The following is a 27,774-nucleotide window of genomic DNA, read 5'->3' as shown; positions in this document are numbered from 1 at the left end:
AGCAGCAGCAGTAGTAACTACCCACAAATAAAAGCTCAGGTCAAACATTTAAAGAAGAATTAACACCAAATATTAATTCTTATTAACAAATGCTTCTAAAAATACAGAGGAGTGAAAAATTCCAACTCATTCTATGAAACTAGTATTACCCTAGTATGAAAATTAGATGACATATCAAGAAAAAAATATCCACAGACCAATATCTCTTGTGAATGTAGACGTAAAAAAAACCCTTAACAAAAGACTATCAAGCCAAATCCATAACATGTAAAAAAGGATTGTACACTATGACAAAGTGGAATTTATTCTAATAATTCAAGTTTGGGTTAACTTCTGAAAATCAAGGTTACATACCATATTGATAGAATAAAGGACAAAAACCCAGGATCATCTCAGCAGACAAAAAACATCTTTGACAAAGTTTCGAACTTCTCATGGTAAATATTCAAAACTTAGATTAGAATGAACTTCAGCTTGGTAAGGGGATTATTTGAAAACTCCACAGGTAACATCACATTTATGGTGAACAACCAATTCATTACCCTTTAAGATAAGGAACAAGACAAGCATGTTTACTCTTGTTACATCTATTCAACATTATACTGGAGGTTCTAGCCAGGGTAATTAGAGAAGAAAATGAAAAGAAAGTCATCTTGGTTTGAAAAGAAGAAGTAAAACTATAAAAAGACATAATAACAAGGGCTGTTAAGGATGTGGAAAAATTGGAAACCTCATGCACTGTTGACAGAAATGTTAACTGGTGCAGCCACTTTGGAAAGCAATCTGGAAGTTCCTCAAGAAGTTGAACTGTGTTACCATCTGATCCAGCAATTCTACTCCTAGGTGTATACCCAAGAGAAATGAACACATGTTCACATAAAAACTCATACATTATGTTCATAGCAGCATTATTAATAGCCAAAAAAATGGAAATGACTTACATGTCCAAAAACTGATGGGTAAACAAAAGATTTGATATCACATTATGAAATATTATTTGGCAGTAAAAATCAATGCAGTACTGATAGCTACTAAAACACGAATGAATCTTGAAAATGTTTTGTTAAGAGAATGAAACCAGTCACAAAAAAACACATATTGTACCATTTCATTTATACAAGACGGCCAGTCCAAGCAAATCCATAGAGCTAAAAAGTAGATGAATGGTTGCTTAAGGCCGGGAGGGCCCAGGAGGGAGGAGTTGAGGCAAGATGGCTCGGGCGGGATACACACTTTCTTTTCCGAGTAATGAAAAAGTTCTAAAAATTGATGGTGGTCAAGGTTGCACAGCTCTAAGTATACTAAAAGCTGTCAAGTCATTATAAAGAGGTAAAGGGAATAGCGTATGAATTATATCTCAATAAAGTTGTTAAATAAAGACATCTCCCAGCCCTGTGGACAAAGCTTTTTTTAAAGAATTATTTATGACTTCCTTGTAATTGTGGCAGACAGAAGAGGTCATCACAGAAGAGCAGGCCACTTCCAAAGATGCCCCAGGCATCCTGAATTTTAGGATGCCTTTCACCAATTTCTTCCTTAGGGGTCTTTCCTCAGCCTTCTGCACCCACAGTCTGTCATGTCCCTCCGGCTAGTTCCCTAACAACTCGTCTGCCTTCCTGTCTGTAGCAAACCAAATTCCTCCTCAGTATCTCTGGAGCAGAACTATTAAAAGTCAAACACATAAGATAGTTCCTAACAAAGATAAATACCTCTCTAAGAGGAATTTGATTGTCAGTTGTTGAGGCACTAATACTTCTTTTTTCCTTCTCTGTTCTTTTCCCTTCTCTCCTTCCTTCCTTCCTTTCCTCCTCATTCACCCCGCCCCTTCTTTTAGGAGAGAGAATGGTTTAAGGAACTTCATGCATCCATCGTTTGTATCTTCAACAATTATCAAATTTCCTTGTCAATCTTATTTTCGCCTAAGATAATTCATCTCAGTTACTTCATCTCTTGGGGGCTTTTGAAATAAAAATTCAGACCTGGGGGTGTAGCTCAGTGGCAGAGCTGCTGCTGAGCATGCACAAGGTCCTGGGTTAGGTCCCCAGCAGCAGCACCACGACTACAGAAAAAAATAAAATAAAAATAAAAATACAGTAGGATAAGGGCTTTCCCTGTGGTCTTTCCCAGTGCCGGGACTCTAGGGAGACAGAGGGAGCCCCCGTAGCCTGCAGAGGTCTGAAGGTGGGCGCGTAAGTGGCGAGTTCGGGTACTGGGGGCAGCGGGGGAATGACGGAGGAGGAGATGGCGAGTGGGAAAGGGTGGGCAGCCACCGGCACCAAGGGCAAGGGTAACAGGAACGCGCAGCTGCGCCAGGCGGCGCCCGGGCTAGAGCGCAGTGTCCGACACCGCGTCCTGCGGCGCCCCCTCGCGGGAGTAGAACTCGTCGATCACGTTCTGCGGGATGCGCTTCAGCATCTCCTTGGGGAAGATGCGCAGCAGCTTCCAGCCCAGGTCTAGCGACTCGAACACCGATCGATTCTCGTAGGGCCCTAGGGACCGAGCAGGAGCGTTAGGGCTATGCGCATGGGACCGAAGGAGGGTAGAGAGGTTCTGCTTCAACGCCCACCAGGCGCCTCACCCTGGTTGATGAAGTTCTTTTCGAACTTCTGCAGGAATTCCAGGTACAGCAGGTCCTCGGAGGTGAGCGCCTCCTCCCCCACCACTGCCTTCATGGCCTGCACGTCCTTCCCGATGGCGTAGCAGGCGTACTGGAGGAGGGAGCAGAGGCGGTGGCGGCACCACAGGCGTGGCACCAGGGCCTCCAAACCTGGCTGTGCTTGGGAGACCCCTTTTTGCGAAGGAATTTTGCCAGAGAAAAGCCTGGCGTCCAGAAACTTCCAGTTTCTGAAACTAGATTACCCAACGGCCCCTGGCCTTCTCCTTCTTACCAACTGGTTGGAGACATCCCCATGGTCCTTCCTCGTCATGCCCTCCCCAATGGCGGACTTCATCAGTCGCGACAGGGAAGGGAGCACGTTGATAGGGGGGTAGATCTGGGGGAACAGAGGAAGCGAGTGGCAGACAGTAGGGCCACCCCGCCCAAGTTGCTTGTCTCCCCTCCCCCTGTTCTGGGAGATTCCTCCTCATTCATCTTACAGTGAGCTCAGCAGTCACACCCTGACCCTCTGATCTCCCATATATTGTAGACCAGGTGACTAAACACGTGGTTTTAGACAGGATGGTGAGGGAGGAAAATGATGCGACCTTACTTCATAAAAGACACATTATTTTCAATCTATTTGTATCAGTCACCTGGTGTTTTTTACTCAGCAAAGCAAATAACTGGAAAGAGAAGAGTATTGGTATTTATTTAATATCTACGATCTGCCAGATGCTTCTTATTATGCCAACTGATGCCAAGGCATCAGTGTGTTATTATTCCCATATCATAGAAGACCTGGGACTGGGGATATATCTCAGCGGTAGGACACTTACTTAGCATGCAGGAGGCCCTGGGTTCAGTCCCCAGTAGGGAGGGGGCTCCCCAGGCTCTGAGAGGATTATTTTCCCAAGTTCCCACAGCCAGGTGGGCTGGACTCTACCCAGGCTGTGGCGCACACAGGCCTCCTGGGTGCATAGCTCCTGACTGGGTCAGCTTCATTCATGTGCAGGAGCAGTGGACATCTGTTCTTCCATGTCTGTGAGATGGAGTGCAGAAGTGGGGAGGGAGGCAACAGTACCTGTCTGTTATGCAGCTGTCTGTCCACGTAGATCTGTCCTTCTGTGATGAAGCCTGTCAGGTCTGGGATGGGGTGGGTGATATCTACAAGAAAATGCACTGGTCTCAGTGTGGCTGGGGGCCTGGACTCCACCCATTCAGGGGTCACCCAGGTCCTATTTTCCTCATGAGGGTGAGGGGGTAGAAATGGGTGTGTAGGAAAGGACAGCATCTGCCCTGATGGAGGAGAAGAGTTACTGCACCTCTGTGCAAAGCAGCATGGGATTTGTGAGAGTCCAGTGGGGAAGGGAGGAAGCGGGGCTCTGGAGGGCAGGGGAGGAGGCTACCATCATTGGGCATGGTGAGGATGGGGATCTGTGTGATGGATCCACCCCGGCCCTCCACACGGCCTGCTCTCTCATAAATGGTGGCCAGGTCTGTGTACATGTATCCCGGAAAACCTCTGCGCCCAGGCACTTCCTCTCTGGCAGCTGAGACCTGCAAGATCCATGGGCAATGGGGTGAGAAAAGGGGCAAGAGGCTGAAATGAGGAAGCATAGGTGGAAGGTTCAGTGACTTCATGAGGAATGGAATGGAAGGCAGGAGAGAAAAAGCCAGACTGCAGTTGAACCCTGGGCCGCACATGAGGAGGGCAGACCTGGGTTGATGAGTTCCCTTCTTACCTGCACGATGATCCCTTGATTTCAAGGGGTCAAGTCTAGGGCAAGGCAGGGATGATCCTGACACCCTGGATGGTCAGCTCACCTCCCGCAAGGCCTCTGCGTAGGAACTCATGTCAGTCAGTATGACCAGCACGTGCTTCTCACACTGGTAGGCGAGGAACTCAGCAGTGGTCAGTGCCAGGCGTGGGGTGATAATCCGCTCAATCCTGGAGGCAGGCATGTTTGGCATTAGAGAGGCTGGAGCCCCAGGTCTGTGCCCCACAGAGCCCCAGGGTTGAGTGCAAGGTACACTGGGAAGCTGCCTTGTGCACAGTGGCAAGGTAATGGATAAGATGGGCTGCTACCCCAGCCCCAGGTCAGATCCGTTCCCGGGAGTGGGCACTTGCCATCAAGTCCACACCCCCTTCGCCTGCTATCCAAGGGAGGGCAGGGGTCAGAGACTGAGACCAGGAGGGTAGTTGGGTGGGAGAGGGCCAAGTAGCGGCAGGAGTGTCGGGTGAGGATGAGAGCAGATTTGTCCGCCATGGTCTGAAGGTGAAGGACTCTGGGGTATCACCTGTGGGTGGGATGGGGGCACCTGTGCCTGCTCTAGCTCCTTCTCCCCAGGGCATCTCATGCTTGGGTCAGCTGGAGCACTTGCGGTGTGTCCTCAGGATGGTCACTTTACCCGTCATGCCTCTCCCTGTTCCTGAGCACCATGCCCTTCCCACGTGGAGCACAATACCCTCCTGGCACTGGGCGCTCTCTGTTCCCAGGCTCTGGTCCCATGGGTCTTCCCCTTGGTAATGTCATCACAGCCTTCAGAATTCTGTTCCTTAGTTTGGGGTACCCGTGACACCCAGGATATCTTATGAGAATTTTGTTTTCATCCACTTCTCATATTTGAAGTCTTATTTTTCTATACTTTCAAAATAGCAATTTTTCTTAAAAAAAAAAAAAAAAGACTTAGGGAAATGATTTCTTCAGAGGTGATTTTGTGGAAGTGATGCAGGGTGAGAGGCCCTGACTTAGGATAGCGGTTGGATGCAGGTTGTGGGAAGAGCAGAGGGACTGCAGGTGGTAGGCGGGATCCTGCCCTGGCTCCCTGGGACTCTTGGTGGGAGATCCCTAGCTCCTCCCAGGCCTCAGTTTCCCTGATTGCACAACCAGGAGTTATTTTCCCAGCTCTGTCCCATGGCTGTGGTTCTGGGATGCCCTGAGCCCTGGTAGACTGGGTATGGAAGGAAACAGGGGGTTCTCCCTGGGTGGGGAGGGCTCACGTGGGGTCGTTGGCCAAGTTCAGGAAGAGGCAGACGTTCCCCATGCTTCCATTCTGCTCGAAGTCGGACTTGAAGAACCTGGCTGTCTCCATGTTCACCTGGACAGAGAGCGGGGAGGGCTGCAGCCTGAGAGCAGCGCCTGGACCCTCCTTTCCCAGGAAACCTGAGAACTGACTGGCTAACAGTTGCTGGGGGTAAAGATGTCATAGTCACAGGGGTGGCCCTGGGACTTGAGAAGGCTTCATCAGATGCCCCTCCCAGAGAAATTCAAACTTCTTCAGGTCCAGCTCAGTTCAATGCCACCCTGACTCTCCCTTGGCCAATTGCCCTGCCCAGTTCCCTTTCCTCCCCTTGGGTCCTCTGAGGGCTCCCTGGTATCCCCTTCCTGAGCTGTCTTGTCTCCCTGAGTTCCCTGGCTTCCTCCTCTAAGCCACTCTGGCTCCATCTCAGAGCTGATGTGGCCTGCAGGATTGCCCAAAGGGCCACACTGCCCTGGTCACTGAACCCTCACCCCCTCAGTCCCACTCTTGCCTTTCCCACCAAACTGGCCCGAACTCTGATGGCTTCTCAGAGGACTGTCCCTCTCCCATAAGATTAGGCTGTTCCGGACACCAAGGGATCCAGGGCTGCCTGTTCACAGCTTCCGATTTACAAATCTGCCCCACCTCTCTTACCCCCATGGCTGCAAAGACAATGGCGAAGTTGTCATCATCGTAATCCAGCACTGCCTTGGATTTCTTCACCAGCCCAGCCTGGCGGCAGATCTGGGCGGCAATCTGAGGCAGAATGGGTTGGGAGGGAGGCTGTCAGGGCCAGAGCCCATCACCCACCCCACTGGGCACCACTAAGGAGGTGGATGGAAAGATTTCCCATCTGTCCTCCTGTCAGGGCCTTTATTAGCAAGTGTCCAAGCCCAGAGAGGTGAAGGTGCTGCCTGGGTCCTACAGTCCTTCTTGGGGAAGAGAGCTATTCTGAAGCTACCAAAGGACAGAGGTGCCTGTCAAGAGGACCAGGGCAGAGTAATGAACGGTCCCAAAGGGCCACAGCCTTAGCATGGGTTTGGAACATTTGTCTTTCAGTGCCCCTAGACCTCCCCAGAGCCGGCTGGAATTATATGGGCCTGAGTTGCCCCAGGCCTTCAGTGTATGGGGCTATTGGATCCTAAGTCTCAAACCAGAATGTGTGTGTGTGTGTGTGTGTGTGTGAAGAGTAAGGCACTTGTGTTGTCTGATCACCAGATCATTTTGAGGGTGGGCTTAGGCACATTCAGGCATTCAGGAGGGGTGGGAAGAAAAGTCTAGAAACCTTGTCACACCAGCCACTCTGGGAGGCACTGGCTGTTCACACCTGGTGGTGGTGGTAAAGTAGGTGTGGTCTGGGAAAGACTAGTGCAAGGACAAGCGGGAAGAGGCTGGGCTTTCAACACTGGGAGCTGTGAAGAGGCTCCTTCAAGCAGTGAGGGTCCCTCTTACTCAGAGCAGTCGTGGAGAGCTGCGTGGGGTCAGTGACCGCCTGTGCAGGTCTTGTGCAGCCCTGAGTCCCTGAGCTGCCAGGGGACACGTGCCAATGGTCTCCCTGCTTGGCACAGGAGCCCTCCCTGCTGGCAGCCCAGGAACCTTATCCCCAGTTTTGCCTGCGGGCTCTGCAGGCCTCACCTCATTGTGGGGGAGCCCAGCTGCTGAGAAAATGGGGATCTTCTGACCACGGGCAATGCTGTTCATGACATCGATGGGGGAAATGCCCGTCTGAATCATCTCCTCAGGGTAGATGCGGTCATGGGGGTTGATGGGCTGGCCTGGGAGGGGACAACCGTGGAGCCAGGTTCAGGGTTTCCAACCTTGCCCTGCCCTTCCCACTCCTGCCCAGACTCCAGAGCAGCGCAGTTCCTGTGTGCTCTAGCTGCGCTGCCCAGTGTGTCCCTAGCCACATGTGGCTAGTGCACACATGAAATATGGTTTTCTTATGAATTTCTGTTTCATTTGAATCGGTTTAAGTTTAAGCAGCTGCAGGCCCAGTGCTACCTTGGACAGCACTGCCCTGGCATGTTAGAAGCAGGTGGTAGGAACTCAGCCTGAGGACCCCTTGGCTTAAGATAGAACCCTCCTCAACACCTGCAGCCCTTGTGCAGGGACCTGAGGGCAACCCAAGACACCTGTTCAAGCCATGTGCATTCTGTGCTCTGCCACTGACTTGCTGTGTGGCCTCAGACAAGCCACCAGCCTCCTGGGCCTTCATCACTCCCTGAGTTAACCAGTGGGTTGGGGTTGCAGGATTTGGGGAAAGCCTCCACTGGACTACGTGAGAGCCTTGGAGGGCTGGGTCTGCTGCTGCAGAGCACCTCAGCCCAGCTCTGAGGACCGGGACAGGGACCTGAGGAAGGAGAGGGATGGTCTGGGGGCATTGTGGAACACTATGCAATGATGATGGCATTTACAGGAGCTGGGCATGGAGTGCCGAGGGCAGTGGCCGATTGGATTTGTTGGCTGACTTGGGGACAAGAGGCCTTTGCTGCTCTCACATCACACCTAAATTGCCTGGCCCTGGGGAAAGTGCTGGCAGTGGCTCTGGCCTGTGTCTGGGCAGAACTTCCAAGGGCAGGGTGGCAGAAGTGACAGCAGGGAGTGGGAAGATGTCAGGGACTGGGTCCTAAAAGCTACCCAGAGCCTCCACCTACTCACCATTGATATCCAGAAAGTCCTCCGCCATGACCGCTGGCCCTTTGTCAATGGGCTTGCCGGAGCCATTGAAAACCCGACCTGAGAGTAGGCAAGGGGTGTAGGAGGCTGCTGGGGCCACCTGAGCTCTCAGCCTCACACCACCTCCCCACCTGTCACCTCCGCTGCCCATGTTCCCCTTCCCATCAACTCTCAGTTATCCCAGAAAGCAAGGCTTTGACCCAGGACAGTGACTCTAGTTGAAGCGATTCCAGGGTTGGATAAGGGGAAAACCAAGCCAGGTCCTGCAGGTCTTGAGAGAGCATTAGGGGATACGCAGGGCTTAGCAGTCTCTTTCAGCCTGACCCCAGAGAGGGTCCTGCTTTCCTGGAACATTTGCTGTATGTCGGGCCCTAAGGTGAGGTCAGAGCCCAAGAAATACAACCCCTGGCTCCAGCAGCTCACAGGAAAGATGTGTGAACAGGCAATGACAACGCCAGGAGCTAAGGGTTTGGTCAGAGAAGCTGGGTTGGGAGGGCACCCAACCCTGCCCTACCCCATCCCTCACCCAGCATGTCCTCTGACACCGGAGTCCGTAGGATGTCCCCTGTGAACTCGCAGGTGGTCTTCTGGGCATCGATCCCGGAGGTCCCTTCAAACACCTGTGGAACAAAAGGTAGTTACTCTAACCAGGAGAGACTGGGGCTTCCCACTCTAGACCCTCCTTGAGCTCAGCTCTGGGCAGGGTGTTCTCAGGCAGATAGGCCAAATCCTGCCTTCAGAGCTGGTAAGATAGTGTGGGAACTTTGTCAGTTCATTCATCGACTCACCCAGCCAACGGTTATTGACTCCACTTACCTGTACAATGGCCTTGGTCCCAGCCACCTCAAGCACTTGGCCACTCCTCTGAGTTCCATCTGGGAGGGTGAAGTTGACTATCTCAGCATACTGGGCAAACTGGCAGGGGAGGAGAGTAGCCCAGAGCCACAGTGAGACTGGGGCAAAGCCCATGTTACCTCCCCGACCCCGCCTTGATCCAGTCTCAAGCTGCTGCCTGCACTCTTAGGGTCAGACACTCATGGAAATGAACTTGAGGGACTGGGAAGTGGATTCGGTCTGGGAGGGAATATACCTGATGGTTAGGAGAAGGGAATCTGGAGTCAGAAGACCAGGTTAGACTCAAAACTCTGAAGCTTAATAGCTTTGTGACCTTCTGGAAGTTACCTAATTAAGTAACTCATTAAGTACTTAAGTCATTAAGTCATGAGTCTTACTTTTTCTCATCAGTGAGGGTGATAATAGTAATACTTCACAGGAAGGCTGTGGACAGGAAATGAAGTAATATTCTGCAAATCCCTTAGCCTGGCACCTTTAAGTGCTCAATAAAATGGAGTAGCTATTGTGCGCATCCATATCTGGAAGGAAGTGTTTCTGCCTCTGTGGACTAATGGGAAACAATGGCAAAGTGCTTTCCTGTGCTCAGGCACCAGAGAAAGACCTTGTTTCCAGGACCCATGTACCTACCTGGAACCATCTTTTCCTAGCTGCGATTATGATTCAGGAATTCAGGAATTTAAAAAATCAAGATAATTTCCACAATAGGTAAAGAACTCATAATCAAAAGAATTTGCTCAAAGGAGAAAATATACAAATGGCCAGTAAATACATGATAGGGTGCTCAATATCTTTAGCCATTAGGGAAATGAAAATCAAAACCACAATGAGATACCACTTCATACCCACCAGGATGGCTAAGATCAAATTTTATGGCAGATAACAAACTTTATGCCTCGGGATGTGAAGGAATTAGAACTCTCCTACCCTGTTGGGGGAAATGTAAGTGGTGTAGCCACTTTGGAAAGCAGTCTGACAGTTCTTCAAAAGGTTAAACACAGGGCCGGGGTTATAGCTCAGTGGTAGAGTGCTTTCCCAGCACAAACAAGGACCTGGGTTTGATCCCCAGTAACACACACACACACACACACACACACCCCAAAAAAAGGTTAAACATAGATAGTTATCATCTGAACCCAGTAATTTCACTCCTATGTGTATACAGGAGAAATGAAAACATACATCCGAATAAAAACCTGTAGATGAATATTCATAGAAGTTTTGTTCATAGCTGGGCATGCTGACACATGCTTGTAATTCCAGAGGCTTGAGAGGCAAAGGTAGGAGGATCGTGAGTTCAAAATCAGCCTCATCAACTTAGCAAGGCACTAAGCAACTCAGCGAGACCCTGTCTCTAAATAAAACATTTAAAAAGGGGGGCGGTACTGGGGATGTGGCTAAATGGTTAAGCATCCCGGGTTCAATTCCTGGTACCAAAAAAAAAAAAAAAAAAAAAAAAAAAGTTGCTTTATTCATATTCAAACTAGCAAAAAAGTGAAAATAATCCAAATATCCATCAATTGAAGAATGGATAAACAAAATATGATATATTAAAAGAACTGAACTCACTCTAAAAGAGTGAAGTTCATGGTATGTGAATGGTAACTCAATTTTTAAAACCCCATCGAGCTGTCTCTCAGGGACACAGCAGCAAATGGGCAGTCAGAGATCTGCCCAAGGGAGTCCCCAAGCTCTGCTGTCTAGGCATACTCTGGGGACCACAGGGTCCCAGGCTTTACCCGCGTCTGGGAGGGCAGGGAGCTTTGCCAGGGAAGCTGGCTGGAGGAGCGCCCTCCACATCACACAGGTCCTCAGTGTACAGACAGCTGCAGCTCCAGCCAGAGGAGGACCTGGAGCCAGCCCGCCGCACCCCAGAACCCCACCTCACCTCCCTGTCGCTGATTTAATTCAGGGAGTGAACCTTAATCCAACAAAAAGCAGTGGTAGAAAGAACACCCGGCACCATTTGCTACTATTTGGGAAATTAAAGTGCTTTTCCAAATTACTTCTTGCAAAGTCAAAACTGAAGTGACAGATTATCTAAAAATGAATGGGAAGGATATCACTTCAACCATGACCTGAAGAATACCTAAAGCCGGGGGCTGGGGAGATAGCTCAGTTGGTAGAGTGTTTGCCTTGTAAGCACAAGGCCCTGGGTTCGATCCCCAGCACCCCCCCAAAAACAAAACAAAACAAAACAAAAAAACCTAAAGCCATGCCATGTTCTCTGACCATAATCAATGTAAGTGAGAACTTGGTAACAAAAAATAGAAAAAACCTTATCTGTTTGAAAATAAAAGTACTCTAAGTATAGAGGATCTTACCATCAGAATTGGAAAATATTTGGTAATACTCAATAATGAATATTATGCATCAGCATACCTGTGGGGCACTTAAAATTTTAAGGGTTTTTATTAGAAAGAAAGGAGATTGAAGAGACTAAAATAGGTAACTTGAGCCAGTGGTGCCACACATCTGTAAATCCAGCAAATAGGGAGGCTGAGGCATGAGGATCTTAAGTTTGAGACCAACCTCAGCAACTTGGCAAGACCCAAAGCAACTTAGCAAGACTCTATCAAAATAAAAACTAAAAAGATCTGGGGATGTGGCTCAGTGCCTCTGGGTTCAATCCCCAGTACCAAAAAACAAACAAACCTCAAAAACATTAAAAACCCACAAGAAGTAGAAGAAATAATAAAAGGGCAGAAATTATTAAAATATAAAACAACATGTAATAAGGAAGAACAGGAAAGCCAAATTGGTTCTTTGAAAATCTAATAAAATTGACAAATGGAGCTGGGCGCAATGGCAGTGACTAGGGAGGCTGAGGCAGGAGGAGCACACGTTCAAGTTCAGTATCAGCAACTTAGTGAGGCCTAAGCAGCTAGACCCTGTCTCAAAATAAAAAAGTAAAAAGGGCTGGGGATGTGGCTCAGTGGTTAAGCTCCTCTGGGCTCAATGCCCAGTACCCCCCCCAAAACTGACAACTGATTAAGAAAAAAAGTCACAAATAAATAATTGTTGGAATTAAAAAAATATAACCAGCTATGCTGATAATATTAAAGAGATAATAAAAGGAATTTTGAAACAACTCATATAACATATTTGAAAATTTAGGTGAAATGAGTGAAGTCCTAAAAGAACACAAATCAAAACCAAATAAAAATGAATAAAAAGCCAGGCAGGATGCACATGTCTATAATTGCAGGAGGCTTAGGCAAGAGGATCCCAAGTTCAAGGCCAGCCTAGGCAATTTAGTTAGATCCTATCTCAAAACAAAATAAAAAGGGCGGGAGCTCAGTGATAGAGTGCACCTGGCTTCAATCCCCAGGGCAACTTACACTGATCATTACGTGATCATGCTAGGGGTATGTGTGTGTGTGTGTGTGTGTGTGTGTGTGTGTGTGTGTGTGTTGGTGGTGGTACTAGGGACTGAACCCAGTGGTATTCTACCTATGAGCTCCATCCCCAGCTCTTTTTACTTTTTATTTTGAGACAGGATCTCACTAAGTTGCTGAGGGCCTAAGTTGTTGAGGCTGGCATCAAATTTGATCCTCCTGCCTCAGCCTCCTGAGTCATTGGGATTACAGGCATGTTCCACAATACCTGACTGATCCTATAATTTTTAAGATATTTAATAAATAATTTAAAGTCTTTCCATGAAAAAGCATCTGTCTCAGATGTTATACCAGTGACTTATAACACTCAAAGAAAAATAATTTGAAATTTACTTAAGCCCTTCAAAAGCCTGGAAGAAAAGGCATTGTATTCATTTTTAGAGGCAAACATAATCTTGATACCTAAATAAAATAATTACAGGAAAATTGTAGGCAACCTCACTCATGAATATGGATGCCAAAATGTGAAACTAAATATTAACAAACCAGGCCCAGCAGAGTACAAAAGACCAAATTACAAACCAAAATAATAATTTAAAAAATGAAGACACACACAGATAACAAGTTAGTATTATTCCAGGAACTCAAGATTAGTCTAATATTAGAAAATCTATTAATGCAGTTCATCTTACCAATGGGTTAAAGAATAAAAAAAAACTATGATTATCAGAAAAATTTTGGAAAAGGTTTAAAAATTCTCAAATTTTTAATAATTATGAACAAAAAGTTTAGTAATTACAAGCAAAAAGCAAAGAACGAAATTGCTGTTTGAAAACAAGGAATAAAAGGGAAAATTCTTAATCACCAAATGAGCGTTGTTTGAAAAACCTGTAGGAAATATCATACTCCATGATACAAAGCATAGAGCATTCCCTTTAAAACAAGGAGTAAAGAACACCCGCTATCATCACTCCACGTAGCACTAGGTGGGAGCAACAGCCAGGAAGAAGAGCAGAATCAAAGCAAGAACAGAAAAAAAAAAAAAAAAAAAAAAAACGAATGAAGATTAGAAGGAAACAAAACAATCTAATGGGAAACTTTGCGACATCGGAATTCAATGAAGGTAGTGCCAAAAGAGAACTATACACCAATTTCTCTAATTCACATGGATGCAGAAATTCTAATTAAATTGTTAGTCCAATCGAGCAGTGTATCAAATAAACAAGCATGAAGAAGCTGGGTTTATTCCAAGAATGCAAGGCTAGAGCACCAAGATCAGTGTGTTTGTCACCGTTTGACAACATAATTCATAGTAGGAATTGTCTATGAAAATGAAAAGAAAAGCCCCGAAGCCAAGCATGGTGGCTCATGCCTGTAATCCCAATGACTTGGGAGGCTGAGGCGGGAGGATCACAAGTTTGAGGCCAGCCTCAGTAACCTAGCAAGACCCTGTCTCAAAATAAAAAGTAAAATGGACTGAGGATGCAGCTCAGTGGTAGAGCAGTTCTGGGTTCAATCCCCAGTACAAAAGAAAGAAGAAGGAAAGAAGGAAGGAAGGAAGGAAGGAAGGAAGGAAGGAAGGAAGGAAAACCACTTGGGATTTTGCAAACAGGAACAGAAAGCCTTTTGATACAATTCCAAACAGTTGTTTCTTGTATAATTCTATGTAAAATAGGAATGAAAGGCAAACTACTTGAACACCATGAAAAACCACCTCAACATCCTTATAAATGTTGAAAAGCTAAAGTCATTTTCTTTCTTTTTAAAAATGTTTTTTAGTTGTAGATGGACTCAATATCTTTATTTATTTATTCATTTTTATGCGCTGCTGAGGGTGGAACCCAGTGCCTTGCATGTGCGAGGCAAGCGCTCTGCCACTGAGCTACAGCCACAGCCCTTAAAGCCATTTTCGTTTCCAATAAAAATCATTAGCAGAGTTAATGGTTCACTATTGTTACTCGGTATGTTTTTTAGAAGTCTTAGTTTACTCAATGAGACAAAAGAATTAAATATAACAATGAACATAAATGGAGAATGCTCTATTTTTTTAAGGGTAGTAGTGAGATGGGGCTGTATTTTCTTAAAAATGCCAAAGGAAGGCTGTGGAAATGTTCCAGATTGTAGGAAGCTAAATGGATACAATGATTAAATGCAATACATGACCCTAGGCTGGACCTTATCCTAGGGGAGGGAAAAGTTATAGAAGACCTTATTAGGTCAGCTGATAAATTGGACTATGGAAAATAGATTAAAGTGTTATATCAGTGTAAATTTTTGAAGCTGATAACTCAACTGCTTTGGTTATATATGAGAATAGCTTTATTCTTTGGAAATACACACACTGGAATATTTGGGCATAATTTACCCTCAAGAAATTAAAAACAGCACTGTGCTGCATACCTGTAAACCCAGCTACTCTGGAGACTGAGGCAGGAGGATCTCAAGTCTGAAGCTAGCTGGGCAACTTCGTGAGATGCCCCCCATCTCAAAAAGTTCAAATTCAAAAAAAACTACGTACATCCACATATTCACAGACACACAGAGCAAATGGAGTAAAATGTTAACAATTGAATATATGGATGGTTCTTTACTATTTTTATTTTTGCATAAAACTGAAATTGTTTCAAAATAAAAGTGTGCTTATGTAAAAAGAGATAAAACTCCCTTATTTGCAGATGATATTGCAAATCTAGAAAAATCCAGAGGCTCTGATTAGAACACACACACACAACTACTAGAACCAATAAGAGAACTTGGCTACAAACAAGATAAATGTATAAAAATCAATCTTGTTTTCTATTTCAATGATAACCAGCTAGAAGAGGGAGTAGAGGAAAAACATGTCATTCACAGTAAGGCTAGAGTACATAATATATCTGGTAATAAATGTAAAAAGTACAAGAAAAGAACAAAAGCTTATCAAAGAACATAAAACAAGCCTAAACACGGAACAAGATTTTCTTCCCAGACAGAATAACTTACTGTTATAAAGATGTGAATTCTTTTAAAGGTATATAAATTAAGCCCATCCCCAAAGAATTATTGTTTCTTTTGGAATTTAATAAAATGATTTTAAATGTCTGAGAATAGCCAAAAATAGTTATGGAAAAGATCAAAGAGGATTTACCTTACCAAATATTAAACCTGTTATTTAGAGCTGGGGTTGTGGCTTAGAGGCAGGGCGCTTGCCTGGCATGTGTGAGGTACTGGGTTCCAGCCGCAGCACTGCATGTTTATACAAAAAAGTTGTCCTAATCATATTAAAAAAAAAAAAAAAAACCAAAACCAAAAACAAACAAACAAACAAAAACCAAAAAACAAAACAAAACAAAAAACAACCCGTTATTTAAAAACAAACTTGCTATAAGGCTGCTGGAGTCAAGCAGTAAATTAATGCAAGGCTGACAATGACTCAGTGGGACAGGATAGAGTCCAGAAACAGATCTCAGATTTTACAGGACTGTGATAGAACAAATGCATATTAATTCACAGGGGCAGGGGGATAACATATTGAACAAATGAAGTTAACATAACTGGGCATCTATTTAGAATACCTCATCATAAACATAAATACATATACAAAATTTAAATATAAAGACAAATCCTATTTAAAAATGTTACAAGAAACTTATGAGAGAAATTCAGAAGCTATGAATAAACAACACAAATCTATTTTTTCTCTTTTCGTGGTACAGGCGATTGAACCCGGGGCCTAGCAATGCTGTTCGTCCCCTAACCCGCAGAGTGGGAGCCCGGGAGGGGAGGAAACCCACCCCAGGAGAATAATCCTAGTGATAAGAGCCGCTGGTACCCAGCCGTCTTGGGTTCTCAGCCACAAGAGGGAGCCCAAGAGCAAGGGCGGCAAGAGCTTCGCCAAAGAGTTCCGAAGTCCCAGCCCTGAATGCTTTTCTCTTGAACTCAGTGTGGGCAGTGTGCGGCCCTTTCCCAGAAATGGCCAATGACCTCCTTATTTGTCACATCATTGGTGGTGATGGTGGGTTGTTGACTTCAGGAGAAAGATTACTGGAGAGAGCAAAGGGCCCAAATTCAGGCAATGGACCCAGTAAGACTAGTCGGGGGGCGAGGGGGGAGCGATAAAAATTGCTCATTTTATCTGGGTTTATGAGAGCGAGGGGGTGGGGGAAGAGGAGAGTGGAGGGGATAGTTGTGCACTGTGTGTCCCTGAAGGATGAAATCAGAGAAAGTGAACTTTAAATATCAGAGATCAGGGCCAGACAAGACCAACCGTCAGGGCCCTCACACCTGAGTCACCACCTCATGCCAGGCACAGGGAGTGAACACGGAAACCTTTAGGAAGAGAGCATCGTAGCTGATATGGCGGGCAGGTGGTGTTTGCTGAGGAGGGGGAGGGTCGCATAACTAGTTAGAGTGCAGGGGAGAATTGCAGGGTGCAGCAGCTTATGCTCTAAGGAACCCTGTTTCCCAGCTGCATCCTGAGCAAGCCTGATCCTATCAACTCTCACTGTTGACTTCTAAGAGAATTTCAGGGAGTGGGGATGGTTCAGTGCCACCATCCCTTCTGCTGGAGAGTCCACCCAGTCCTCAGTCAGCAAGGGCATGCCCATCATTGCTGCTGCGTAACGCGGAAGCCTGGGAAGCTCTGAGCTAGTCTGCCAGGACTCCTGCAAGGGAGGGCTGTCCTCCAGGGCTGTCCTCCCAACAATGGCAAGGCCAATATGGGAGCCCCTCTCTGGAAATGGGCTGCAGGGGTGATGCGATCTTTTGAAAGTAGACAGAGATGTCTGGGATCAAGTCTGGTGGATCAGGTGGGTGCTTACTCCAAGAGTCAAGTAAGGATGGATTGGAACCACAGAACATAAGAGTGAGGAGATTCTCCAGAGCAGTGGCTCTCAAAGTGTGGTCTCCAGACCAGCAGCATGAGCATCACCTGGAACTTGCTAGAAATGTAAATTCTTGGGCTCTGACCCAGACCTGCTGCATCAGAACTTTGTGTGGTTGGGGAGGTGGTTCAGTGGTAGAGCACCTGTCTGGAATGCACAAGGCCCTGGGTTTGATCCACAGCACCACAAACAACAACAACAACAACAATGACAACAATAAAAACTTTGTGTGGAGCCCAGAACCTGTCTATGAACAAGCCATCCAGGAGATTCAGTGGTATGAGAACCGCTGTCCTAGTGAGATCTCTCTAGAATAGCCCCCATGCAGGAGGATGTCAGACATTCAGATTCCTCTTCAGTGCTTGCGGTGACTTGTGTGTGGGTTTGGCAGTGTGAATGTGTGTTAGTTTGCAAGTGTGTGAACTATTGAGAGTGTCTGTGAATGTGTGTGTGTATGTGTGAGTGTGTGAGTGTGCTTTTGTGAGATCAGGGCCAGAGATGTGGATGCTTCATGATCTAGGAGGTTCAGTTTTATACTCTACAAATCAGATTGAGCCTTTTCTAGGTCACAGGCCCTGAAAAATCAAATGAAAATAGTGGAAACTCCCTCCAGAAAAACATGTCGACACAAGCATACATACCTTCAGTTGTTTACATACAATTTCAAGGGCCTTCTTCCCTGAGTTAAGAACCTCTGATCTACCCCAAATTCTTCCCCAACATGTTTTTTCCATTTGAAAAGAATGGAAACAAGAGTAATTGACTGTGTGTCAATACAGGCAGTAGGTGGCGCTGTAGAGACAGAATAGTGGCATTTTGCCCAAGCCAGTCTGGATGAGAAAGAGGGGCAGGGAGCCCGAGCAGGGCATAGAAGGGCCTTCCCCTCCTCCTACACTTAGGAGACTATAAATGACCGATTTTTGTCCTCCCTTTGTAAGCTGAGGGCTCTCCAGGCACATTCCACCCCCCAACGCAGTTTGCTCTGTCAGAGTTACAGATGCATCCAGTAACCACGGAGTGATAGGTCTAGCTCTTCCCTAGTGGGGAAGAGTCGAGAGATGGACGTCTGGGTAGGTGCTGAGTCTCCATACTGCCCTGCGTCCCCTGTAGACCGGCAGTGTGGCAGGAGAGTGTGGTGGGATGGGGTGGGGAACAGGGGATAGCACAACTGTTTAACTGGGCTTATTAGCATTGCTAAGAAGGTAGAGACATTGCTGACTGTTCTCAATGCACTAAAAGTGCATTTTTCTGATTTACTCCTCACTGTCATTGTTTAATAGATGAGGGAACTGGAATTTACGGTCCTGGATAGATGGTTCTCAAACCCGCAGGACTTGTGAGAGCAGACCTGGGGCCCCACCCCAGAGCCTCTGACCCTGTCAGTCTGAGGTGGAGCCCAAGAATCTGTATTTCCAACAAGTTCCCCAGTGGTGCTAAAGCTGTGGATCCAGGATTGAGAGGGAACTCAAAAGAGTGGAATAAAGCTGGGATCAAACATGAGAAGTCTTAATTAACACATTCTGGAACAGCTAGAGGAGAAGAGTTTGGAGGTTCTCAACAAACCAATTGGTAATGTTTGAGGAGATGGAAATGCTAATAACTATGTTAATCTGATTATTGTACGCTATATACATACATTGAATTATAACAGTGTACCTCAAAAATACATACAAGAATTATACCAATTCTTAAAAAAAAAAAAAAAGTAAATCATCAAAAGCCAGGTGTGGTGGCCACAACTGTAACTGGGGAAGCTAAGGCAGGAGGATTCCAAATTCAGAGCTAGCCTCAGCAGCTTAGCAAGACCTTGTCTTAAAATTTAAAAAAGGGTTGGGGATGTAGCTCAGTGGTTAAATGCCCCTGGGTTTAACCCCTGGTGCCAAAATAAAAATAAAAAATGCAAATGAAGGGTACACACCTGTAATCCCAGCTTCTAGGAAGGCTGAGGCAGGAGAATTGCAAATTTGAGACCAGCCTGGGTAATTTAGTGAGACCCTGTCTCAAAACAAAAGTTTTAAAAAGGACTGGAACTGTGGTTCAGTGGTAGAGCACCCTTGAGTTCAATCCCCAGTACATTAAAAAGAGAGAGAGAGAGAAAGGAAGGGAGGAAGAGAGAGAGAGAGAGAGAAAGGAAAGCAAATCAAATGTTATTTTTTTTTCAATAAAAGAACAGAATTATCTTTGTCTTTTAATAAAAGATATTGTTATCACAGAAGTTTGGACATAACATCAAATTGTGCTCCTTGTTACAATTTAAATAATAAAAATATTTAAAATAATAAAAACCAAAACCTGTGAAGTCTGATTCTTCAAAGGCTCTGACCCCAGCGGACATACACGGAACTACGCTGGCTGTCACTTCCTCCCGGGGCATCCCTTCCACAGTAGATCAATCCGCAATGTCCATCTGCGGACTCTCTATTCTAGTGGCTCTGATTTAACTAATAAAGTGGTTTGGGTTTTGACTGGCCCATATCTAGTCATGCTAACACTCATTCATTCGTTCATCTCATTCATTTACTTACCTTTCCTTTAAACACACATATGCTTAACAACTACCATAGCTTCTGTAAAAGTGTTCTGTTGGGCTCCTGGAGTTAAGGGTTAATCAAGCACAGCACATACCCAGTAGGAGGGAACTGAGTATGGGACGGGGGCAGGGAGGAGACACGTGACCAGATCATGACCCAATGCCTGGTTGGGTGCTGTTCAGGACAGGAGGGGTCAAGGGTGCACCCAGGTTTCCAGTTTGCCCAGCTGGGAATGGGTAGGAGACTGGAGGACGGGAACTGGGCGGCACAGGGAGGACAGCAGAGTTATCTTGAATCTCTACAGGACTCTTCAAGACTCAACAGTCTCGCAGGTGTCTACCAGGTGCTACATTTCCCAGGGGATGCAAAAGAGCTGACATCCTATTTGCCTCCTGTGGGTCCCCCTTCACTCCCTACCCACAAGGTTGGTTCTGACACTGAAGTGGTTCAAAGGCCTTTGGAAGCCATCAAGCTCCTGAGAAATGCTAGGTGGCATGGATGGGCGAATCCTGCTCTTCCCCGTGGAAGTCTCAGGTGGGGAGTGTCCGGTCTTTGAGGAAGTCAGCGCCACCGTTCTACAGATGAAGAACAGCAGGCCTGGGGTCCGCCAGCCCATCAGTGGTAGAAGCAGGTTTCCCAGGGCCCAGAGAAGGGTATTTGTGCTTTTTTTACAACCCCCACTGACAGGGCAGAGAGGAAAACCTTGGGTGCCTGGGGACACAGGTAGGGAAGGAGAGTGCAGAAGTGGATAATGGGGGTCAGAAAGTACAGAGCAGTCAGTCTCACAGGGTCATCCAGAGGAAGGGCAGTTTAGAAGATATCCAGTGAGGGGAAAGGGACCCCTGGGATATGGCCTTGGGGCCAGGAAAGAGGCAAAGGAACCTTACCTTGACCTGGTCCAGCACTACCAGGGGCCCATTGACACTGCACACGGTCCTGTAGGCTGAGGAAAGGCGGGCATGGTGAGGATCTTACCTCCAGACAACCCCCAACACACGCATGGCCTCCAAGACACACACACACACACACGCACACACACACACACACACACAGAGGAATCCTCTGCCTTCCCTCCATCTAAGCACCCCCACCTCCTCCCCAGCCTGGGCCATCAGGGTCATTAGCTGTGACAGGACCAGCCACCATTGCTGTAAGGGTCATGCCCCTGCCCGCAGGGCCTCCGCTGCCTCGGACACCTGCAGGAGGCTGGGGGAGGGCAGAGGCCTCAGAGTCCTTCCTGGTCCTGGGGAGGAGACCCTTATCCTCCCTGATGGGCTTCCCCTCTGGCCTCAACCCCCACCTCATGAGCTCCCTCCTCTCTGACTCACAACATTTCCCAAAAGCTTTTGGCCCCCAGCTGTGGTTGAGAAGTGCCCTCCTCTGCCCTCACCAGGCCACATTTCCCTCTGTTCACCCCACACTGATTGAGCACTGTGGGGGGTGGGGGGAGAAGCTTTGTGGAGAGAAAGAGAACAGAGCTCCTGCGCTCACAAGGCCCTGGCGAGGCCCGGCCAGGGAGGCTCCTGGACTCCCCTGGTTCAGACTGGGTGCTCTGAGCGGGGTTGGGGTGGTAGGGGGAAGAGAAATGTCTCTAGCAGCTTGAGAGACCCCCAGCTGGGAAATGGGCTCAGCTAAGAAGGTGGGGTTATGTTAGACATCAGGAAACTCTTCCTAACTCCAGTGCCAGGCTAGGAAAAGCCTTGGACTGGCCAGCTTTGGTTCTGCCAGGGACTCGCCAAGGGACCTGGGGACAGTTCCTTGCCCATGGCAAAGAGGTATCACGGTCCTACCCTGGGATTCTTGCGGGGCCCCAGTGACACAACTGAGATGAAGAACTTGGCAAGGTGAGAGGGGCGGGGGTGCTGGGTCCCTCACAGGCTGCAGACCTCAGAGGAAAACGGAGCCCAGAAGAAAGGATCCTGGCCCACTGTAGCACAGCGGTCTGTGGCAGGGCCAGGGCTGAGGCCCCACTGTGCTTCCCATCAGCCCACCGTCTCCCAGCCCTCTTACATGCATGCTTCTGGGCAAACCCGGCCCCAAGCCTCCTGGTGCCAAAGGGAACCCAGTAGTCCCTGGCCTACACCCTCCCCATTCCGGGCCTCTGTGTCAAATCCCTTATTTTTGTCTGAAAGCTCCTTTCACCAGGGCGTGGACCAGGAGACCCCCGGGGCAAGGCCAGGCTCACACAGCTCTTTCACAAGGGTCCTCCAGTGTCAGCACTGTTGGCAAAACTCAGGGTCCCAAGGAGAGTTCGAGAAGGAAAGTTCTGCTTGGGCGTTGGTTGGCCCAGGGCAGCACCCTCCCCGTTCACTGTGCTCAGCCCTGCCTAGAGACCCTCTGCATCTGGGCTGCCCTCGCTCCTCCTCACGAAGGAGGGCCTACCCTCCAGCCTGCCCCAGGAGCCAGGCCCTGGAGACAACAAATCCTGGGGTGAAGAGCCAGCGCCCCCCTCCAGCAGTCTTTCCTTCAAACAAGCTCTGCTACCTCCCATCCTCAGCCCCTTTGGCCTGAACCCTCAGGTCAAATGGAGCATCCAGCCAGCCCTGGGGTTGGGGGAAGGGCACATGTGCCAGGGTGAGCAGCTCAGAGGTAAGAAAGAGCCCCTCACTGGGTGCTTTGGGGGGGACACAGACAAGGCAGTGCAGTGGCCTGCACAGGCTTGAGTCTGGGCCCAGTGACATATCAACTCCCAGAGAGCAGGGACGTGCTCTGCAATGCTCACTGCTGTATCCCACCTCCCAGAACAGCGCCAGGCTTATGGCAGACACTCGGGAAGTGTTTGTTGGATGAACTACGGAAGGCATTAACTGGCTCCATTAGTTTTTCCTCATATACCCCATATGAGAACCAACATGTGACCCTCCCTTCCTTTCCAGCCCCCTGGACCAGAGGAGGGTCCTGTTGTTCATCCTGAGGGGCCATACTCTTAGGTCCAGTCTATTCCCTGTGAAGATGGACTTGGAAGAGATTAAAAAAAAAAAAAAAAAAAAAGAGGATGCATGTGCTAAGGGGGGTAGGCATAGAGAGACCCCCATGGAGGTAGGTTAGGGTTCCTAGGCTGGGCCAACCCCCTCCCCATTAGAAAAAGTCACCGTACAGCCATACACACACACCCTGTTGCTCATGTGGTGTTTTGACCAATCACGTGGGTTGTTAGGACTGTAAAGACTGGAGTCGGTGAGGCCAGGAGAGGCAGGACAGGAAAGCAGAAGGAGGAAATGGACTGTGCCACAGGGGATGGGCAGGGGCACGGGGACAGGCCAGTGTGTTTATAAGTCCAGAACAAGCCAGCACCTTGCTGACTCTATGAAGCAAACCTCAGCCACAGGGCTGAGGTTGGGAAGAAAGCTGTAGACCTGGGGTGAAAAGACACAGGCTGCGTGGGCTGGGAGCAAGGGAGCAGGGCAGGGCCCCAGGGCCAGAAAGCCAGGGGAGTCATTTCCAATTCCACGGCCTCTGGAGACAGTTCTTTCAACTTCCTCCCTTCCTTCACAGCTGGCTCCCCGACTTCACAGCCTCTGTCACATGAAATTCCCATTAACCCTGACATCCAGCAACTCCACCTGGGAGGGGAGATAGGGGACAAGGGTGGCAGAGGATACAGGATCTGAGGACCCACACTCCTCCCTCAGGCTGCTGCTGCGTGCTTTCCTGCCAGGCCCTCTGGGAGGCGACTACTCAATGCTACTCTGGGACATGGGGTGGGAGGTCATGCCTGCTTCTAGTCCAGGCCACATGGGGACCAGCCTGAGGTCTCTAAGTCCCCCATCTTAGCACACCAGCCTCATCTGCAGGTCCTCTTCCCAGGCTTTAGCCCCAGCACCTGGCTCTCTAGGTAGGATTCCGAGAGCAGCTGGATGGAGACAGAGCTCCCAGCCTGGAGCCTTGATTACAGAGAACCCACTAGACACCTGTTTTGGTTCCACACTGGGCTGTTCACACCCTTCAAGGTCTTGCCCAAAGCCACCTACTGCAGCTCAGTGGGTCCTCTCCTTCTGAAAACCCACAGCACTACAGACTAGCCCGTAGAGGGGCTGTGTCTGTCCCCCAGGATCAGACAGATCGTGTCTTAGAGCTGTCCAGTTTGGACTCAGATAAAATGGTAGCTGAGCAACAAAGATGGCCCGACAGGCCTTTTGCTTACATACACCCCAACTCTGGTCGTGTCCATTGAGTGGAAGGCAAACTGAGACCCAGAAATTCAGCTGGTTTCTCCACAGTTCAGGCAATATCTTGTGGCACTCAGGGATTATGGCCACTACACAACCCTGGGATGTCCCCCTTGACCCTGGAGAGGGAAGGGGGCTGCAGAGTTGCCGGCAGAGGGCTGGCTCAGATGACCTGAGGGGCACTCCCTCAATGGGCCTTCCAGACTCTGCAGACACTCCCTCCAGCTGCTCTGCCCACCCTCTCCATTGTCCTAGCTGACACTTTGGGCTGCACTTTGGACTGCAGGCTGGAGGAGTGGCTCCCTACCCCCACCTCCCTACCGCCTTCCCCGTCAAAGGCCCAGCGGGGATCCTGACCGGCACACTAATTAGCGCCGGCCCAGCCACACCTGCAGCGTCCCTGGAGAGGGCTGAGGCAGGCACCCATGCGTGAGGCCAGGGTGGGGGCAAGCCTGGGGCAGCAGGTCCTGCACCTCCTCCCTGATCCCAGCTGGAAGGATTAGGGGAGGGGGGTGAGGCTGGAAGCTGGGGGTTCTTAGAATCAGCCCAAGAACCTGCTGGTTGGGACTCTGTGCAACTTCCTCTCCTTTCAGTCCAAGAAACTGAGGCAGGGCAGCAAAGTCAGTGGCTTGGTGCTCAAGCCCCTGGAAGGTCTGATTAGGCTCCATCCCTCCAACCGGCAGCTAACCTGTCCTTCCAAAACTTTGCTTAGGCTGGCCCCTGTACCATCTTCTGCCCCCAGGCACGGAGGGAAGCTCCATGCCACTTCCTCCCCAACAGAGCCACAGCTCTTGGGGAACAAGTTTAACTCTGTGAAGCAAAGAGACCCTTCTTTCCCAGGGTGAATATTGCTGGTTTCACTCCCCATTTAGACTCTACCTGGCTCCTCCTTTCTGGCCAATCCTCTCCTGTAGCCACTGGCACTGAAATCAACCTTACGGCCTCAGTTTTGAGGATTCCACCTCCTCCGGGAAGGCAAGGGCTTCTCAAGCTGCACCGAGCTCATTCACCTCCCTGGCCCTCTGGGTCCAGCCTCTTCCTAGACTCTCGGGGCTGAGAGAGTGCTCAGAGTTCCAGGGTAGGAGACCAGGCTGGGGAGGCCAGCAGAGAGGGATGGGCAAACCTGCCTTCGGCCTGCCGGGGGGCGGTCTCCAAACTCTGCCCGGTCCTGTGCCTGTCCACATGCCGCAGGGAGGAACACCCCTAGTCACCTGAGGAGGATGGATAGGGTGGGAGACACTGCAGGTGAGAAGCACACTGGGGAGTCCTGGGGTGCTGCTGGGTAGGAAGGTGTCTGGATGGCCTGGGGTGGGTCCTGGGTGCATCCCGTGAGGACACTCAGTTTGCAGCAAAATGAAGTCAGTGGCCGGAGCAAAGTCAGGAGGGCCCCCTGCACTGACCTTGCTCTGGTTTATCTGTGGGGTAGAAACACATTAGCCTTGGTGGGGACCATGGAGCCACTGATGCAGGAGGCCTATATCTATGGGGGCACTGGCACCCCTGGGTCCCATCCTGGGTCAGATCTTCCAGGATGTTTGTTGATTGTAAATAAGGAGCTGGTGAGGAGGGAACTGGCTTGAGGCTGCTCCTGGCTGGGCAGTCCTGCCTGGAGGAGGAGCCAGGCAGGGTGAGACTTACTTTCAGGACCTGCAAGGGCACCTTCCAGAAGGAGAGCAGAGTTTATGGGTTCAGACCCTACAACCCACCCAGCGTGGCAGCTCTCCTGTACCCTCAGGTGTGGGGCGAATGACCTGCAGGGGTGGTAGGCCATCTCATGGGAAGGGCTTCCCCAGCTGTGGGCCCAGTGTGGGCCGAGTCACTGTGTGTTTCCTGGCTTTGGTGACCCCAGCTTTGGCTTAGGGAGAATCTACCCTGCAACCCCCACAAGGCAGGGCCTGCAGGGTCTCCTTGAGAAGCCTGGCCTCACCTAACTTTGTCATTCCTCTTAACTGGAATTTGCTCCACCCTCAGCACCTGTTTCAGGCCTCAGCAGGAGCCCACACCTTCCTGCTGCCAGCAGTCCCCAGGCCTGCTCACTCTGTGCTCAGCTCTCAGTTCCCCTCACCTCTCCATTAGACTGGATGGCTGCAGAAGAGGAGGAGAAAGGAAGACTAAGGTGTCAGATTTACTTCCTCTCCCTCACCCCACATGCCCTGTAGGAACCTCTGGCTCTGCTTAACAGGGGCGGGCCAGGCTGGTTTACTCCAGTGAGCTGCACTTGCTGAGAACTGCCAGGCCTGGGGGAGTGACCTTGGACAAGGAAATTGTGGCAGGGGTTTTTTCCCTTTGGTCCTCTGGACCTTTTCAGGTTCTCTGCCCCAGACATCTGGACTTGCCCTGGTGCTGCAGAACAGGCACAGGAGCTGGCCACATAGGTCTGCCTCTGTGAAAGTTCCAAGGGCACCCCCTGCACCCGCGTACCAGCTCCCACACTTGACGCTCATCCTTACCCCTGCACACGCACAAACTGCCAGACTCAGATACATGACATTGCCCTGTGCTGTCCCCTTGAACACACACATTGCGTCCAAGTGCACGCAGACATACCTACCTTCACCCTAACAGACACACATGCGCACACATACACTTGCACGCTTCCTCCCCTCCAAGTGAAGGGGGGCACACACCCCTACAAGCACATGCCCACATCTCTCAGAAGGCACATTCAACACACGGCCCTTGGCATGAGGCACGCAGGGACACTATCACCTCACGCTAAGAACACTCACATACGTTGCCACATATGTCACCCCACCCACACTCCGTCCTACACTTCCTCCTGCTGAGAGTTCTGGTGCACACTCCTGACACACAGGCATACCCACCGGGGAGCAGGTGCCCAGATATGCGTGCTCTCTCTCAGGGGCCTCTGGACTTAGGGTCTTAGGCAGGATCAATGATGACAACTACCCGGACCCCTCACCCAGTCCTCTCCTCTGGGTCCTCCATCCTTCGTCCACCTGCAGAGGTGACTCCGTGCAGCGTGCCCCATGGTGTGGCTCCCACTGAACAGACAGCCTCTTACTACCCCCTGGTCTCAGTCCTCTTCTTTTTCTTAGGCGGGAAGCAGGACCTGGGGTCCCAGCAGCTCCCCACCCCAGCCTCACCGTTTGGGCTCATACTCACTGACTCGGGGGTGGGTGACGTAGTTTCGGGTGACCGCCAGCATATGTTCCCGGGCTGTGCCCAGGTCGCAGTCGCTGTTGGGGAGCCCTCCAGACCTGCTGTCTATTTTCATGGCCATGGTGTGAGGTGGCCTGGGAGTCAGTGCCTCACTGAGTCGGCTGGAGGCAGCTCTGAGACCTCAGGCCCCGCTGCAGCTGGAGTGAACTGCCCAGCCTGCACCTGTGGCCACCTCCCCTTCTTTTCCTCTCCTCCCACGCCCTCCCCGCTCCTCCCCCAGGTTGACTGTAAACAGGGAAGCCCAGGGTTCCAGCCCTGACGCTTTCCCACACAGGCTGTGCAGACCTGGGAGGTGGCCAGCCACCTGGGAGCTGGAGGATGGCGAGGGAGGGAGGAGGGCGGGGAGGAGCACTGCCCCCTCTAACCTCTGTGCTCGGAGGAACCTCTGCCCACAGCCCGCAGGGAGTATGAATGCGGCTCCTCCCTGGGGACTACTGGTGCTCTCCACAGTCCCCACGCCCCTCACCACATCTCTTCCTGGTCTCCTTCCCACACACAGCTTCTGGCAAGCTGCCCCCTCCTTGCTGTCCTCCCAACCTCCCT

At 49.5% G+C, this 27,774-nt stretch overlaps 2 protein-coding genes and 1 non-coding gene across 3 annotated transcripts in view; 1 reads left to right on the top strand and 2 right to left on the bottom strand.

Moving 5' to 3' along the window:
* Positions 1–117: 117 nt before the first annotated feature.
* Positions 118–27,344, bottom strand: Atp6v1b1 (ATPase H+ transporting V1 subunit B1). The gene is made up of 14 exons (XM_047521829.1): positions 27,175–27,344; positions 20,767–20,822; positions 9,113–9,211; positions 8,823–8,916; positions 8,279–8,356; positions 7,256–7,395; positions 6,275–6,376; positions 5,601–5,698; positions 4,424–4,547; positions 4,006–4,156; positions 3,681–3,763; positions 2,889–2,993; positions 2,579–2,708; positions 118–2,489 (listed from the first exon to the last, which is right to left on the bottom strand). Exons 1-14 carry the CDS (start codon positions 27,290–27,292, stop codon positions 2,326–2,328), a joined length of 1,542 nt encoding a protein of 513 aa, XP_047377785.1. The 5' UTR covers positions 27,293–27,344; the 3' UTR covers positions 118–2,325.
* Positions 11,253–11,327, top strand: Trnat-ugu (transfer RNA threonine (anticodon UGU)). The gene has a single exon. It is a non-coding gene; the product is annotated as a tRNA-Thr (tRNA).
* Vax2 (ventral anterior homeobox 2) overlaps positions 20,811–27,774 on the bottom strand; it is a 36,737-nt gene continuing 29,773 nt past the window's right edge. Inside the window, exon 4 of the mRNA XM_047521830.1 lies at positions 20,811–20,822. The gene's annotated coding sequence lies outside the window, so the exon portion shown is untranslated. The remainder of the gene's footprint in view (positions 20,823–27,774) is intronic.

Source organism: Sciurus carolinensis, chromosome 13, assembly GCF_902686445.1.
Source record: "Sciurus carolinensis chromosome 13, mSciCar1.2, whole genome shotgun sequence".
NCBI classification, from domain to species: domain Eukaryota; kingdom Metazoa; phylum Chordata; class Mammalia; order Rodentia; family Sciuridae; genus Sciurus; species Sciurus carolinensis.
The sequence above is the reverse complement of the archived record's forward strand: the minus strand, read 5'-3'. Positions and strand labels throughout refer to the sequence as shown.

Excerpts from the sequence above, each read along its gene's own strand:
- Atp6v1b1 (XM_047521829.1), bottom strand. The coding sequence starts at position 27,292 with ATGGCCATGAAAATAGACAGCAGGTCTGGAGGGCTCCCCAACAGCGAC. Across the intron at positions 8,917-9,112 it reads GGACCAAGGCCATTGTACAG|GTGTTTGAAGGGACCTCCGG; the intron begins GTAAGTGGAGTC and ends TTTGTTCCACAG. Across the intron at positions 2,490-2,578 it reads AAAGAACTTCATCAACCAGG|GGCCCTACGAGAATCGATCG; the intron begins GTGAGGCGCCTG and ends CTCGGTCCCTAG.